Source organism: Schistocerca cancellata, chromosome 1 (assembly GCF_023864275.1).
Source record: "Schistocerca cancellata isolate TAMUIC-IGC-003103 chromosome 1, iqSchCanc2.1, whole genome shotgun sequence".
In the NCBI taxonomy this organism is placed as follows: Eukaryota; Metazoa; Arthropoda; class Insecta; order Orthoptera; family Acrididae; genus Schistocerca; species Schistocerca cancellata.
This window is the reverse complement of record NC_064626.1, coordinates 8,876,421-8,894,621: the sequence shown is the minus strand read 5'-3', so window position 1 is coordinate 8,894,621 and position 18,201 is coordinate 8,876,421. Positions and strand designations below refer to the sequence as shown.

The window sequence follows — 18,201 nt, the reverse complement described above, 5'->3', positions numbered from 1 at the left end:
CTTACCCCTCAAACTACTCTGAACCATGAACTCAATTTACCGTCAACTCTAATTGCTGCCTGACTATCCATGTAAAGACCTTTAATTGCTTGCAAAAGTTTGCCTCCTATTCCATAATCTCGTAGAACAGACAATAACTTCCTCCTAGGAACCCGGTCATATGCCTTTTCTAGATTTATAAAGCATAGATACAATTCCCTGTTCCACTCATAACACTTCTCCATTATTTGCCGTAAGCTAAAGATCTGGTGCAGACAACCTCTAAGAGGCCTAAACCCACACTGATTTTCATCCAATTGGTCCTCAGCTAATACTCGCACTTTCCTTCCAACAATACCTGAGAAGATTTTACCCACAACTCTGATTAAAGAGATACCTCTGTAGTTGTTACAATCTTTTCTGTTTCCATGTTTAAAGATTGGTGTGATTACTGCTTTTGTCCAGTCTGATGGAACCTGTCCCGACTCCCAGGCCATTTCAGTTATCCTGTGTAGCCATTTAAGACCTGACATTCCACTGTATTTGATGAGTTCCAACTTAATTTCATCCACCCCAGCTGCTTTATTCCACTGCAATCTATTGACCATTTTCTCCACTTCCTCAAATGTGATCCTATTTCCATCATCATTCCTATCCCATTGTACATCGAAATCTGAAACATTACTGATTGTATTTTCACCTACATTGAGCAACCCTTCAAAATATTCCCTCCATCTGCCCAAGGCATCTACAGGATTCACCAGCAGTTTTCCTGACCTGTCCAAAATACTTGTCATTTCCTTCTTACCTCCCTTTCGAAGACTGCTAATTACACTCCAGAATGGTTTTCCAGCAGCTTGACCCATATTCTCCAACCTGTTTCCAAAGTCTTCCCAAGATTTCTTCTTGGATGCTGCAATTATCTGTTTGGCTTTGTTTCTTTCTTCAACATAACTTTCTCTGTCTGCCTGAGTTCTAGTATGTAGCCATTTTTGATACGCCTTCTTTTTCCTTTTACAGGCTGCCTTGACTGTGTCATTCCACCAAGCTGTTTGCTTCATCCTACTTTTACACACTACTGTTCCAAGACATTCTTTAGCCACTTCTAGTACTGTGTCCCTGTACCTTGTCCATTCCTTTTCCAATGACTGTAATTGACTACATTCAACTAACTGGTACCTTTCTGAGATCGCTGTTATGTACTTGTGCCTGATTTCCTTATCCTGAAGTTTCTCCACTCTTATCCTCCTACATATGGACCTGACCACCTGCACTTTCGGCCTCACAATCCCAATTTCACTGCAGATTAAATAATGACCAGTGTCATCAAAGAATCCCCTGAATGTGTCCCTCACAGCCTTCCTGAATTCCTGATCTGTTATTATATAGTCAATGACAGATCTGGTTCCCCTGCCTTCCCACGTATACCGGTGAAAGTTCTTATGTTTAAAAAAGGAGTTTGTGATTACTAAGCCCATACTGGCACGGAAATCCAAGGGTTGTTTCCCGTTCCTGTTGGCCTCCATATCCTCTCCAAATTTACCAATAACCTTTTCATACCCTTCTGTTCGATTTCCAATCCTGGCGTTAAAATCACCCGTGAGCAGAACACTGTCCTTGTCCTTTAACAACTACATCACTGAGTGCCTCATAAAAACTATCCATCTTATCTTGATCTGTCCCTTCACAATGCGAATATACTGACACAGTCTTAATTTTCTTGCTAGACACTGTCAAATCTATCCACATCAGTCGTTCGTTTACATACCTTATTGCAACTACGCTGGGTTCCGTTTCTTTCCTGATGGAAAGCCCTACACCCCATTGTGCTATTCCTGCTTTGACTCTGACAGGTAGACCTTGTATTCTCCCACTTCCTCTTCTTTCTCACCGCTTACCCGAATGTCACTAACAGCTAAAACGTCCAGCCCCATCTTACTTGCAGCCTCTGCCAGCTCTACCTGCTTCCCAGAGTAGCCCCCATTGATATTAATAGCTCCCCATCTCATTACCATTTGTTTGCCAAGTCGTATCTTAGGAGTCCCTGGTTTGTCAGTTAGAGGTGGGACTCCGTCACCTCCAAAGGTCCGAGGCATTTTTCTCTGATTGTTGCCAGCATCATATTTAAAGTACCAGGGAGGCAGGTTGCTAGCCTTACTTGCCCCGGGTCCCATTGGGTATTACCCCTAACGGCTGAGGGACTAACCGGTGGATTTGGTAGTCTTTGCCGTATGAGCACAAAGGTGACCACGACTCAGAATATGTCCGAGATGCCCAGCCTCATTCCAAAGTAACTGGTATCCCGACTGTCGGGACCACTTACTTGGCCACTCATACGTTGCCCGTGGTTCATGACCTAGGACATGACTACAGGAACCCACACCATGAACCACATATTGCAAAAAAACATTTTAAATAAATATCGGCATACGGAGCAATACGCAACTGTTGGTGAACTGCGTTATTACACACAAATATGAACCGAAAAGCTTATGTAAAAATAATATGAGGGCCTCTCTACTCACAACAACAACAAAATTAAAGAAATGTCACAGCTCTGAAAGAAAAACGACAAAGAAGAACAACGCGAAGTCACGGCAGGCACTAAAGTGCAGAAGCTGTACTTACAGTTGACTACATAGATCAGCACCCACTGCTTCGCTCGCGTGCAGTGCATGGTTTGCACAGATTGTTTTCCCTTCAATCAAATTTTTACGTTGTTTACAAACTGCTACACCTTCTAAACTTTCCACGCTAATTTCGGCTTTTTTCGGATGTACTTCTGATCAAAACGCGTTCTGGTAGCTGGAATCCAAGCTTTTTGTTAATCATGCCTTTTGTGTTTCCGTAGAAACTTTCATCCTCTAACACATATTTCTTTATTCTGACCGAGAAGTGAGAGAGCAGTTTTCATAGATTTAATTGTAAATTTTTTAAATATATCTAACTATTTTCTTAAAAATTTTGATGCTCTGTTTCATCCGCTTAGTCGATGAATTTCCAAAAACAGTAAAACATGTATTTCTTTAATTTCTAACACAGAAGCCAATTACAAATTTTCATAGGTTTAGTGTTAAAAATGCTTTCATAATGAAATAATTCATAAAACGTTTCATCCCCTATTTCAGCCCCTTAACCGTTACGAAAATTAATTTTTAATTTCTCGGTCAGAAATAAAACAATACGTGTTTCAGTATTTTTGGAAATTTAACTTCCCTGAGGGTGACATAGTCGGTATAGTCCGTGTAAACTCACTATTTCACCCCCATAAGGGCTAAATTTCCAAAAGTACTGAAACACTTGTTTTTTATTCCTGACCAAGAAACAAAATAGCAACTTTTGTACGTCTAGCTTCAAAATAGCATTGATAGCGACATATTTTCAGAAAACCTGTCTTACATCGATATCCTCTCCATGTTTCTAGTTTCTATCCGCAGCGGTGTGGGCTGGGCGATGGTGAGTCAGTCAGTCAGTCAGGACATTTGCCTTTTGTAGGCGGATGAAAAGTATTCCTGTAGTATTCTGTTAGATAACACCAATATCATCCGTTCCCTAAAAGCATCGGGCTCTCATGTACAAAATAGCTACTGACGTCTGATTACTTTACAAATGAGTTAATATGTTATATAGTTGACGATAAGGATGTAAAAAGTTTATGGCTGAAACCGCAAAACTCTATTCCTGTTGATTTTATTTTTGCATGTCATCCACTGGATGAGTATAGTTTGGGTAAGTGTGCTCCATTCTAATAAAAGCTAGTTTTTCACGGACTTCAGTGTTTATGACGTATCTCGTGAACTGTGCTTCGTACAATGCTATAATTTTGCAGGAACACTCACTGGTATACGTGGATACTGTCAGAAAAATGTGTTGCGAATAGAGTTAATAGTAAAGAAGTAATAAATTAAAACGTAATGCCTGATGTTGAAGTTCTACTAAATGGACAGTGAAAATGTAGAAAGGGCCTTCATTATTTTGTATGGGTGTGAAATTACTTGAACTTACGCATGAAGTTCTCTCTAATTGTCAGATGCCGGTTTTCCCAGTTCGCCCGCAGCGAGTTGCGCCGCCTTTAGGCATGTACACGGCTTCTGACTTCGGTGCTTGGCTTAATGCGTTAAACTTGAAACGTAAGATTTTATCTCTTAGTTAGAGGATCATGATCACATTTTAAAATTTTGAACTTGATCAATAATATAAAGATAAAATACTGATAATCGAAATTTTTGTGGAGTGTGGCAGTCTTTAGAAGGGTAAACTGCAAAAGGGATTGGGTTATGTTGTTGCTGTGCCCTCTTGCAATGTTTTGTGGTTCCTGGCTGGATGAGGAGAGGCTGGGAAGATAGGTGGGAGGCCACTTTCCTCTCACTACATCGCAAATTGCACACGTGGCTAAAATGCGCTTTATTGAAGCAACCAATTGAGTACTTGACTTCAGTGATGTCCAGTCTGAAATTCTGTGGTTAACAGCAATCAAATAACATGTACTGATTCTCGAACCTTGTCCGTGTCCTCATCACAACTATATACAATGACTATGTTCCCTCACAACTAATTGAGTTGCGAGGCGACGACTGTCACAGTGCGACGTATTGAGGTGCGATGCTACGTACTGAGGTACTGACGGACTGAGGGACTTGGGCAACTCGGTCGGCAGCGGTGGTCTGTATGCACGCGTTGTAGGCGCGTAGCGTGGGGGCGTGTCGTGGTCTTCTCTTCTCATAGCCGCGCCTACTTCAGCGCCTGCTATCCAATGTTTCTTAGTGCCGACTGGTGTGCTGGCGAAGGCGTATGCCAGCACAGGTGACTGTGGTAGCTGGTTAGTAATACAGACAAGTGGCATGTAGTAACATTTAGCACTTCACTCTGTTATCACTTAACGCACAGCTTGTTTCACTACGTCGATCCGTTTTCTGTTTCCTTCAGTGGTCTCTGAGGAGTAAAATAAAAGAGGATTCCATTAGTACTTGAGCACCACTCAAAATATTTTATTTTTTAAAAAATGACTTGTGAGTAGCGCTTACAAGAAAAGCGTATTAAAATTCATTTAAAAAAAGCCCATGACGTGCTGCGTGAACACGCCGAAATTCCGGAAAGCCAAAACCATATATTCACCTTAAGAAAACAACGAGTTTTTCGAATAAAAACATAAAAGTTACGTCCTGAGTGCAAATGAGTACCGATGAACATGGAAACATCAGTTCTGCAGAAGGACAAAAAAGGTTCCCACGAAAATTCAATATTGGGCTGATAATTTCAGTGATTCAAAATAACAAGCTTGCACACAATCACCCTCCGAAAATCATATCATACAGGCAGTTTCTGCGATAGCGCTAAACTTGTATCCCTGTTCTCTGGTAAACTGCAAAACATGCCCACAGGCGTTGGCCTGAGGTATTCTCGGCCTCCCACCGCGCAGTACGTCAGAGGCGCGTCCCTGAACTGGCAGAGTGCTCCGCTGGTTCGGGCTGAGACGCGCCTTTTGGCCCTGCGGCAGGTGCAGGAGCCGCCCGAGGCAGGCGACGACTCGTACGGGTGTGAGGGCGTGGTAGGCACACCTGCACTGATGGAACAGTCTCTGTCAACCTCCAGACTATAGGACCCCTCATCAGGCACGATACTTGGCCACCCTTTGGTGCCGAAATATCTACGGTCTTCTTTCTTTATTGTAATTTCACTCCTCTGCCCCATATGAGCAGGGGAGAGCTGGCAGTGGTACAGTCCACCGCTCTTCAGACAAACGGGTTTGCAAAATACATGAAAGCGGAACGTTTACTAAAAAGGGGCGATAAATGGGGACATAAAAACAAAGTAAATGGAGAAGATGCGAGTTAGAATATACACTAATACGGGGACACGCTCAGGAGAACAGTTAAAAAGTCGACCTAAAGTTAAAAGAACACAGCTGGCAATTTGTTGCGCACTTAAAATCATTGGAGTCAAAGTTAAAAAGTCGGTCACAGTATAAAAAGTCACATGAACTCATGGACTATACAGGGTGGTCCATTGATAGTGACCGGGCCAAATATCTCACGAAATAAGCATTAAACGAAAAAACTACAAAGAACGAAACTCGTCTAGCTTGAATGGAGAAACCAGATGGCTCTATGGTTGGCCCGCTAGATGGCGCTGCCATAGGTCAAACGGACATCAACTGCGTTTTTTAAAAAATAGGAACCCCCATTTATTATATATTGGTGTAGTACGTAAAGAAATATGAATGTTTTAGTTGGACCACTTTTCTCGCTTTGTGATAGATGGCGCTGTAATAGTCACAAACGTATTAGTATGTGGTATCACGAAACATTCCGCTAGTGCGGACGGTATTTGCTTCGTGATACATTACCAGTGTTAAAATGGACCATTTACCAACTGCGGAAAAGGTCGATATCGTGTTGATGTAAGGCTATTGTGATTAAAATGCCCAACGGGCGTTTGCTATTATGTATGCTGCTCGGTATCCTGGATGACATCATCCAAGTATCCGGACCGTTAGCCGTATAGTTACGTTATTTAAGGAAACAGGAAGTGTTCATCCACATGTGAAACGTCAACCACGACCTACAACAAATGATGATTCCCAAGTAGGTGTTTTAGCTGCTGTCGCGGCTAATCCGCACATCAGTGGTAGACAAATTGCGTGAGAATCGGGAATCTCAAAAACGTCGGTGTTGAGAACGCTACATCAACATCGACTGCACCCTTACCATATTTCTATGCGGCAGGAATTGCATGGCGACGACTCTCAACGTCGTGTACAGTTCTGCCACTGGGCACAAGAGAAATTACGGGACGATGACAGATGTTTTGCACGCGTTCTGTTTAGCGACCAAGCGTCATTCACCAACAGCGGTAGCGTAAACCGGCATAATATGCACTATTGGGCAACGGAAAATCCAGGATGGCTGCGACAAGTGAAACATCAGCGACCTTGGCGGGTTGATTTATGGTGCGGCATTATGGGGCAAGGATAATTGGCCCCTATTTTATCGATGGCAATCTAAATGGTGCAGTGTGTGCTGATTTCCTACGTAATGTTCTACCGATGTTACTACGAGATGTTTCACTGCATAACAGAATGGCGATGTACTTCCAACATGATGGATGTCCGGCACATAGCTCGCGTGCGGTTGAAGTGGTATTGAATAGCGTATTTCATGACAGGTGGATTGGTCGTCAAAGCACCATACCATGGTCCGCACGTTCATCTGATCTGACGTCCACGGATTTCTTTCTGTGGGGAAAGTTGAAGGATATTTTCTATCGTGATCCACAGTCAACGTCTGACAACATGCGTCAGCGCCGGCCATGGTAGCCGAGCGGTTCTAGGCACTTCAGTCCCGAACCGTGCGACTGCTACGGTCGCACGTTCGAGTCCTGCCTAGGGCATGGATGTGTGTGATGTTCTTAGGTTAGTTAGGTTTAAGTAGTTCTAAGTTGTAGGGGACTGATGACCTCATATGTTAAGTCCCATAGTACTCAGAGCCATTTGAACCAACAAGCGTCAGCGCATTATCAATGCATGTGCGAACATTACGGTAGGCGGAGTACTCGCTGTTGAGAGGAATGTCGTTACACGTATTGCCAAATATGCATTGAGGTTGACGGACATAATTTTGAGCATTTATTGCATTAATGTGGTATTTTGCAGGTAATCACGGTGTAACAGCATGCGTTCTCAGAAATGATAAGTTCACAAAGGTACATGTATCACATTGGAACAAACGAAGTAAAATGTTCAAACGTACCTACGTTCTGTATTTTGATTTAAAAATCCTACCTGTTAGCAACTGTTCGTGTAAAATTGTGAGCCATATGTTTGTGACTATTACAGCGCCATCTATCACAAAGCGAAAACAGTGGTCCAACTGAAACATTCATATTTCCTTATGTACTACACGAATATGTAATAAAAATGGAGGTTCCTATTTAAAAAAAAGAACGCAGTTGATATCCGTTTGACCTATGGCAGCACCATCTAGCGGGCCAACTGTAGTGGCATCTGGTTTTCCCCTTCAAGCTAGACAAGTTTCGTTCTTTGTAGTTTTTTCGTTTGACACTTATTTCGTGAGATATTTGGCCCGGTCATGATTAATGGACCACCCTGCATATAGGTCGACCACACAATTAAAACCACATCACTTGATGACACTGTATAACCGCACCGAACGCAACACAAACGCAGCACACTTGATAACGAATAAAAAAATCTGGGAGGATCTGCCAGGGGTCAGGGACAAGGGAGAAGGAAAAAGTAGGCGAGAAGGAGGGAGGGAAAGAGGGATGAGGTGGGGGCCACGTCGAAAGGGGACTGGGGAGGGAAGGGATGGGAGAGCAAAACAGCTGAGGAGGGGGTGCAGGGGAAGGAGGAAAATCCACTTTGGGAGGAGGAGGGGACAGGAAAAGGGGGACCGAGGGAAGGGGGGGTGGGAAGAAGACCAGGCTGCAGTTGGTGGGAAGGGTAGATGTTATGGCGAAGTTCAACATCCGGGATGGATATTGCCCAGATGAAGGAGGGTGTGGAGGTGGAGAGAGGGAGGGATACATCGATAGAGGCGTGGCAATGGGCGGCGGGGTGGAGAGGAAGGAGGAAACCGATGGGTGGGGGAGGATCAAGCTTGCAAACACTGTAAAGGATGTGGAGATGTTGGAGGAAAAGGAGGTGGTGGGGGAAGGAGATGAGTTCACACAGGAGTCGTGTGGGGCTAAGAAGGCAGATACAGAAGGCAAGGCGGAGCACGTGGCATTCTAAGACTTGGAGAGGGGGGGGGGGGTGGATGCAGAGATCCAGGCAGTGCTGGCATAACAGTGGATAGGACGGATGAGAGATTTGTAGGTGTGGAGGGTAGTGGCAGGATGCAATCCCCATGTCCGGCCACACAGGAGTTTCAGGAAGCACGGGCTGGAATGGGTTTTCTGGTGGATGGTCAGGAGATGAGAGGTCCAAGTGAGGTGACGGTCGAGGGTGAGGCAATATCTACAGCCCACGTTAACTACATTTGAAAATATTTCTCAAATTTTTCTCATTATTCTTTGTAAAACAAAGAAAACGTTAACATCACTTTAAAGGTCAATTTCACAAAAAAGATATTGATTGAATTCTCCATACTGCAAGGAAAGCGAGCTGGCACTGTTTAGACCAGACCAGGCTTGGCTGAACAGTATTCTGTAGCCGTAGCCGCGGGCGGGGGCGGGGGGGGGGGGGGGGGTTGGTTCAGCTGGGGGAAAAGGGCGGCCGTAGCCGGACGTCGACGCCGACGCCGCCGTTAGTGAATGTGTTTGTGTTGAAATTTTGTGCTGCTTAGCGTGAGATAATTTGTTATTGCGAAGTTTATAAGTCGAACCCCTTTTTCCGAACTTTTCTCGTGTAAGCTGAAATTGCCGATGCCTCCTTTCCTACTTTGGTATTAAAATCTCCTAACACTACTTTTACGTTATGTCTATTTATTGAGTTGTACTGTAGAATTCTTCATTCATATCATTATCCTTATCTTCTGTGGGTGCATGTGCATTTAGAAATGTAATATCTAACCACTGAGTCTGAACTGTGATGTATGATATTCGATTATTGACATGTTTGAATTCCTTTATTGAGTCATTTATTGGTTTATGAATGCAGAATCCAATTCCAAATTCATGGCGTTGACCGCAATCTCCGTGTATTATATAGTCCCGTCTCCTATTATCAGTGAGCCAGTTCCTTGCCATCTTACTGCTTGGAGAGCTACCAGTTGTACTCTGTATTTCTGTAGTTCATTTATTAGGATTTGGGCACATCCAGGGCGGTATAGACGTATGATATTCGAAGAAACAAAAGAGGAACCCTTGTAGCTTTGCCAACTTTTGTTCCAGTGTATTCTGTCCTGTTTCCGAGGCATGCGTTGAGTAAAACGACATTTGAAAATGCCTGTGAACTTCGTGCATAGCTAGTCCTAGCCCTGGATGTGAAGGGATGCTCTTATGACAAAACGGCTGGCAGGACCTTTCCCACGGCCTGAAAACCCACGGTCGGTCGGGAAAAAGGCACGTTGACGTCAAGAGTTGCAAAGAGCACGGCCGGGGAGCCAGTGACCCCGTGTGGCCGCCGCCCTCCATCACGCGGTGCGCGATCGATCGGCTGGCCCGCCTCTACCTGAGCTCCGGAGCCCGCAACGGGGACCGCTTACCTGCTTGCCGAGTTGGGGCGTTCGTACGACCGTGACTATTTCTGGCTCTTTATGTTTCGCACACACTCATATATATGCCTTGCACCTGCGTAGCTGAAACCAAATAGCTTACACAAGTAATGCTGCAGTCGAAATTCCAGGTACGCGTAACTTCGGAATGAACCATAAATCCAGCTGATTAATGATAAATAATTCTGACATATCTTTTATGATCAGTAGTGGTACCCAACAGAAATGAGTTAAGTTTTGATGAATTATTTTCTTTTTTATTCGTCAACGGAATGCAGAACAACTAAAACTGGCACTTCAAACAGTTAGCGTACACACGGTGAGGTACCTAAGACCCAAAATATATCCAGAATGAGTAAATATATCGAGGTGCACTTTTCACAGAGCTATAGTGGACAATACCGCATATTGCCTGACGCAGGCAAGTAATTTTTGTCGTTTATAGTCGCCGAATTACGACACTAACCTTTTCTTGTAATGGTTCTATATTTGTTTCTCTGTGGCAACACCAGTAATCATTTAAGGAAACTATTGCCGCGCAGGATTAGCCGAGCGGTCTAATGTGCTGCAGTCATGGACTGTGCGGCTGGTCCCGGCGGAGGTTCGAGTCCTCCATCGGGCATGGGTGTGTGTGTGTGTGTGTGTGTGTTTGTCCTTAGGATAATTTAGATTAAGTAGTGTGTAAGCTTAGGGACTTATGAGCTTAGAAGTTAAGTCCCATTAGATAAAAAAAGGAAACTATTTTACCAAATGTAAACAAGCACGTAACTCAGGTACGGTTCGTTTGTTTATTGTCGCGGCTGAACAAGTCTAAAAATTTTGATGTTGAGCAATGCTGCACCCTATAAAGTGACTCTGGAGAAACAATACTGCACGTTCAATTACTTCAGGAGTTAACGGATGCACAGGGACGTGTTATAAGGCGTTTGATGCCCCCGAAAGTCCTCGGCATTTCCTAATTAAATGGAAATAAAGTCCCATGCTTCTTGACAGAGCGTAGGGGAACGATGCGAGGGACCCGCACCGCCGCACTAGGCAAGGTCCTAATGGAAGTGGTTTGCCGTTGCTTCCTCCGATCATAATGGGGATGAATGATGATGATAAAGATGACACAACAGCACCCAGTCATTTCGGGGCAGGTGAAAATCCCTGTCCCCGCCGGGAATTGAACCCGGGACCCCGTGCTCGGGAAGCGACAACGCTACCGCGAGACTACGAGCTGAGGACTTCCTGTAGACATTTTGTTTTATTTTTGCTACAGAAGTGAAGCGTTTGCTGAGTGTGGAGGACATTTTGTCTTTCCTGAACGAACGTTGCAGTGTTCTTGAGACGTCCTCGTAACTGGGTCTGTCATATGTGCGGAACGGGAGGGATGTCCGTCATGTTGACAATGACGGCCTTATGTCCAGTGGGATGCATTCCAACATCTGAGACAGCAGCATATCGTACGAATTCGAGATACTTGCGTGTATTTAGATTCCTATCAATAAAATAGGGACCGATGATGCGGGTCTTGCAAAACACGCATCAGACATTAGTACGACACAGCATTGTTTTTATCCACTTCGATGAGTGAGCGTGGATTTTGAGTTGACTATTACTGCATATTGCGAAGATTGACTTCTCTGAGATTTGTAAACGATGCTTTTTCCTTAAACAAAATTTTACATAGATATGCCGCATCCCATTGCACCTTCCGTATATAAGGTTCGGAAAGCTGTAACCATTTTGGAAGTCACTGCCGTGATGCTGTAGATGCTCATGAAATGCGATGAACACTCGTTTGGTTGACCCCTGTCGTACTTCCGGGATACATCTGAGTGACATTTGCATTTTGTGTTGTGTTGCAGCAATGTTAGTTTCATTTCTTTCATCAGCTGCTCTCCTGCTTTCTTGCCGTATTTTATCCTACGCACTAACAGTTTACAGAAATTGTTTACAATGTTTTGAAAGACAGATCGTGAGTGCCTGGTAATACCTGGATATCTTTCAGCGTACAGCCGCACCGATGCTGTAATAGTTTGGCCAAATTCGCCATAAACGATAATCACTTCTTCAACTGTGGCGTACATTGTGAATGTGTGAACAGCTTTACGGGCGAGTTATGTGATTGCTACAACAGCACAAAACAGACTGATGGACTCGAAGCGCACCGGTAAACACAAGAACCGTACCCGAGTTACGTGTTTGCGTACAGATGTCTAGAGGTCAGGGTGCAGAGCAGCCACTTGTCACTCACCTGACGTCGTTCCAGTGGCTCAGACAGACAGAGACGTGTCACGGTACCGCTGCGCCAGCTCGGAACAATGCTGTCGTGAGCACGCCGAACTACTGCTAATTTTGCGAAAATGTTCCACTATTCAAACTAGGAACAACCTGTACGTCACTAATACGTGCTGATTGCAGCGCTTCTCTTCGTCGGCCATTTTCTGATATCACAGGACAATCCAAACCCTTTGGTTGATTTATAAACCGTGTTACTACATATCACCCGCTAATGCGCTCAACACTTATTGTAAAGGGAAGATATTTAACCACACGAATTCAAATCAACATTGCCTATTCATAATGATCGTCTTGCCGAGCTCTTTTCAGTGATCGCTTCACGTTCTGACACAGTTACATAATTGGGTGTAAGTTATTAATTGGCGACCCGGGCACAAAGAGTGACAACATGTACCTCCGTATCAGCATCCGGTGACGCCTGAGGGCTCAGGATGGCGCGGCGGCCGGTGGGTACCGCCGGGCCTTCGAGGCCGGCTTCGGACGGTGTTTGTTTTTATTAGTTAGCGACGCGAGACCGCATCTGACGCAGCTATCGTCCGACACCTTGGCTGCAATTATTGCTCAGTTCGTTACTAATTTTTAAGGGGCTGTGTAACAATGTTCTGTGCCGGAGTAAATTCTGCAGTACAATCGTCGTTCGAGCGACGATGCACTTGTGCCGCTGCCACGATCACCCTGATATATTTGGAATTCTAGTAGTACGTTCCTGTGATTTACAACGTAATATATGAATTATTGGCCGTAGCCATTCTTTTATCCAACAAGTAGCGAACTCTGCCAGCTTTGCTGCGCTCGTCTTCGACCACACTCCACCACTTCAGCGCTCTGGAGAATCCCAGCTGACTGCCCAAGTAAATCTACTTTCTTGTATGCACCGGCGCCTGTCGGATCCCCTCCGGTGTTTGCAAAACACGGTAGGCGTCACCTTAACTGACTGCTTTGTGAGTCACTTCTGAGGTGGGTGGGTTTCCCGGGACTCGCTACGGCCCCTGCTGTTCCTCCGCTCCGCTTTAGGTGAGTGTTCCCAGCAGAGCGTACCGGGAAGCGCCGCAGCAGCAGCGCGGCGCCGGCGAGAGACTGTCGCTGTCCGCCGCCGCCGCCGTCTTGGCAGCGACGCCCGGCGCCGCCGCAAATAGACGACCGACTCAGGGCGCGCGGGCCGCGGCGTCGCGCCGCCATTGGCCGGAGCCGCCTTGACGTCACGCCCCGTATAAATGCGGTCGGCGACTGCGTCGGCGACTCCCGCCCGTGAGTTTCCGAACGAACAGTTTTGCTAGCGAGTTTCTTCCGCTAACCGACGAACCTCTCGAACGACCCCCGAACGACAGTGAAGATGCCGTCCCAAGGAAATTTCAAGAAGATCTTCGGCAAGTCCAAGAACAAGGTCAGTAGTGGCGCGAACTGGCACCAGTTGCAGTGCGGTGGTCACCGTTCACGTGTCGTGTGTCTGCCTCGACAGAAGCCAGTGGTGTCTCGTGCAACTCCTCCCGACGATAAGTGACTTATGACTCTCGAAATTCTTTGTGTAGTGTTTGGTTTTCAGTTTCGTGGCTTTCTAAGCGGTCTCGCTTCGTTCAGTTCCCAAACTTCTTCTCTCTTTTCTCCACTTGTTTTCGTGCCACATTCCTTAAAGTGACTTTGTTTCTCTCATCGTATCATTTTCACGTTCTTCGTCCTCTACGTTTTATGAAACGTCCCCTTAGAAAATTTAATGAATTACTGTGCTGATAAACCTCTTACATTATTTGATTTTCAAACAGCTGAGCAGAACTGAACGTACTCAGACATTTTGCTCTTTACCTATTCTGATCAACACTAAACTGATAGCCAATATTTTTAGCGCAACGCTATCTGACTTTCAATAATACTGACAAGAGAATGGCCCTGACTAACATTAACCTATACCTTTCACAAATCACTTACCTCACAAAAATCTTCGTTACTCGAACTACTGCAATACAGCGAGCGCCACTACTGCCAGCTAAATAAAAGATTCAAACTACTGAAGGCACTAACTACTAATAGGCATAGTTAGCAAATGAAAGATTTTGATAGAGAACAAGCAATGTATTTACCTTAAGAGTGTTCAAAAGTCATTATATATATATATATATATATATATATATATATATATACCAGTCCATGATATCCAGTATTACAAATTTACTCTTTCTGATGGGACACACGTCCAGATCGTCCGCTCTCAAAACTCCGCCATCTCTCTCCCCACATCCACCACTGCTGGCGGCTCGCCTCCAACTGCGCAACGCTACGCGCTGTTTAACAGCCAACTGCCCAACACTACAATAGCATATACTCCAACAATGCAAACCAACCACAGCACAGTCAGTGATTTTATACAGAGCGCTACGTGGCGTTACCAACATAAAAACCTAAACAGTCTACTTACAGTTTTTCTACAAAGACTCATAGCGGATCGAAACGGGGATCTCATAAAATCGCTCCATTCTTTCTGAACAATAAGCTAACATATCTGACTCGACTCGAATCGTTGCTAAATAGTAATTAAATTTCTTTAATATCTGTATTGCTTCCATTGACTGTGTAAATTTACATACATTAAAGTTTATGTATGTCGTCTAATGACAGTAGTAAGCAGCGATCTTCATTCTGGCACACTCTTTATTTACAAGTCACAGAACATCTATACAACAAAAGAGTTTAGATGTCATGTCTTACAAAGAATATTACTAACCAGAGATATAAATGTCCCGACGACTTCAATTCCCACAACTCCCAACTTCCTCCCTACTCTCGTCAACCTCCAGGGGGGTGACCATTCTCGTGGAGCGATGTAAACCATCTAGAAGTAATGGATCTCGTTCCTCACAGTTTAGGTCTGCAAACTATAGTTTATCTCCCAGTCGAATGAGTCCGTCTTAGATGAGTGGTTGAAAGCGTCAAATTTTAGTCTCGTGTAGTCGGTTTAGCGTTCTGGAGTGCGTGGAATTCCCACGAGAATCACCGACGTTCATCCAGTAAGTGCGTGCGTCTGCGACCTCGATTGCTGTCAGCTCCCCGGTGACTTTATCTTTGTGACATATGACGTATGAAGCGAAAGACCAAGCCGGTTGAAAGAATTAGTCTCCAGTAGGACCTGAATTTGGAAATATCTATGATGGTGGGAGATATAGCAATTGACATTACATGTTTTACATTCCTTCTTTCTACCGGCAAGTTATGGCGAGTATTTGGAGTACGAGATGGCCAACAATCTCTGGGTGTGTAAACCATGGCGGTCATTCGCATCTTAACAATCGTAGATTGGTTGTGATTGACAAGAAGTCCTCGTGTTAGGTGATGCGCTGGGTTATCATTTCCAGGACCATGTCCCCTATGACTGGAGGACGTATATGTATGAATTTCTGTCACTCTATTGCAGATGAAAGCTTCCATCGATTCGTATTACCAAGGTCACTGCAACGTCAGTCGACAACACTGCATGGGTAATGTCGTACCCTGATAAAAGTGAAGAAATATCTTTGTAATCAAATGGTTCAAATGGCTCTGAGCGCTATGGGACTTAACTGCTGTGCTCATCAGTCCCCTAGAACTTAGAACTACTTAAACCTAACTAACCTAAGGACATCACACACATCCATGCTCGAAGCAGGATTCGAACCTGCGACCGTAGCGGTCGCGCGGTTCCAGACTGTAGCGCCTAGAACCGCTCGGCCACTCCGGCCGGCTATCTTTGTAACCGTGCTTCCAGAAGTGCACCTATGTTGTCGCTACTAGCCAGGTGAATCACTGTGTTGGCGCGCAGAACACTGCGGGTGTACAGATCTGTGCCGTACAGTCGTTCCCAAGCATCGCAAAATACGTGAATCTGAGCGTCGCGATCTTTGGTAGTTGATATCCATCGTCGGATAATAATGCAAGACTGACGTAAAGTGGACACCCAAATATTCCATTGTGTTGCCAGATTGTTGGGTATCAATTCATTCCACTCCATTCCCCTACACCAGGTTTCTTGGAATAACTATTTTTCCATGATTGACACAGGAGAGAATAGTTCTAGTGGATCGGAAAATTTAGGAACAGTCTCTAGTAGTTTCCTTTTGGTAGTAGGTTCATCAGATAATTTTTCAGACATCATCCGTGTAAATGTCCATTGCTGTGTTCCAATATACGTCCAAAACTTGAGTAGATGTAATAATCTGTCATCCTTCCGTTCTCCATATGTCCTGTAACTGATCTGAAGTAGTTGCCCATTTCACTAATTGAAAGGTCAATAAGGTCGTTAGTTCTTAATACACAGCGATAGCTTCATTGTCGTCATCTGCACCAAATGCGAAGTCATTCATGTAGACATTGTTGGCTAGTATCTGTGCGGCGAAGGGAAATGCGGTGTCTTGCCTAGAAGCGCGTTCTTTCAGCGTCGCCGGAAGCAGATGTGTACCACATACCAGGCCGAATGGAGGCTTAGTGAAACGGCAAGTCGTTACTTCGTTCGTCGTATGGTACTTTTCGTGACTATCTTGAAAAACTTTGTGCAATAGAAATCTTGTCAAATCCCTGTCGTCTTCGTGCGAGATGAGGAGCAGAAATGCTTGCGTAATATGGGTAACAACAGCCACGAGGTGTATTCGAAAGCGTATCGGACAAGCTAGTATTTCTGGCAGGAGATTTGGTCGCTCCTCTAAAGTGTTGTTGAGAGAGGGTGCGTTGATCTCGGGAGAAGACGCATCAAAAGCGATCCTCAACGTTATTTTACCAAGTTTCTCCTTCCTAACTGCACGATGTGGAGGGTCAAATGTGTTGTTACTTGGGTGAGTTCTACATGTTTCTTTATAATGTTGACCTACGTAAGACGGTGGTAAGTGTACCCGCAGGAAACGTTGCTAAGAAGTCTTTAATGCGAACTTGGAGATCTACTTCCTGCTTTCATTCGGTTAATAGAATATAAAATCATATTTTGTTTCTTGGGAAGACGAACGACTCTTCGGTGATCCTGCATAAGGTCAGGCGCCTGAAATTCTTGAAGGAGGACAGAGTTTTTATTAGTCTTTACCGCGTCATGAAGGGCATTTATTCCAATAGTATCTAGACCCCAGAATCGTCACAAGAGGCCGTCTGTGGGCATTTGAGTCTGAAGTACAAAGTTAGCGACGGCAGATCTACAGCCACTGAGGATCCAGCCGAAGATGATGGGAAACAGAACAGTGGATTTAGAAATACGGATCGGTAAATCATCAGTGACAATCTTCTAGTAGTGATCACTACCAGTTAACAGATAGATGGGCACATCTTCTGGGGAATCTGCCTGTGGATCAGCTAACTGCAGTTTTCAGACCGTTGCTACATCGTTAGTATCTTTGGCCTGAGGCATGAAGTGGCGGTCCCTCCCATATGTGTAGAATTAGTCCACACCCCCGTAATTTCGAAACTGCCAAGGCTGCGCCGTCGTGAGAAGCTAGACGAGATTTGAACGTGCAGACACTAAGTTGTCGTTGCTCTAGGATGGGCGATTTCAGACCTTCTGTTAATGACTTTGCTATGAAGAATGTTTGGCTTCCATTGTCTAGCAAACATCGAGTGAGTTTTCTTAGTCCTGTTGGTCCTACGAAGTGCACCTAAGCAGTTTGCAAGAAGGTAACCGTGGGTGTAGCTGCGTCTATGTTACTAACAACAGTAATGTTGCTTTGTGTTGCTTTCTTACACGTCGTAACTTCGACGCATATCCACTTATGATGTCGTTTTTTACATTTAGTGCAAAATATCCTACCCTTCTTCCCGC

At 44.7% G+C, this 18,201-nt stretch overlaps 1 protein-coding gene across 4 annotated transcripts in view; it reads left to right on the top strand.

Annotated features, from left to right (window-relative positions):
* The window catches only part of LOC126163955 (NAD(+) hydrolase sarm1), a 1,073,782-nt gene that overhangs the window by 501,127 nt on the left and 554,454 nt on the right, over positions 1–18,201 (top strand). The window contains exon 1 of one of the 4 annotated variants that reach the window (XM_049920201.1): positions 13,656–13,824. The exons of the other annotated variants lie outside the window; for them this stretch is intronic. Coding sequence (XP_049776158.1) covers positions 13,774–13,824 — 51 coding nt within the window. The 5' untranslated portion in view covers positions 13,656–13,773. Of the gene's footprint in view, positions 1–13,655; positions 13,825–18,201 lie in introns of those variants that run through there. 4 annotated transcript variants of the gene reach the window in all.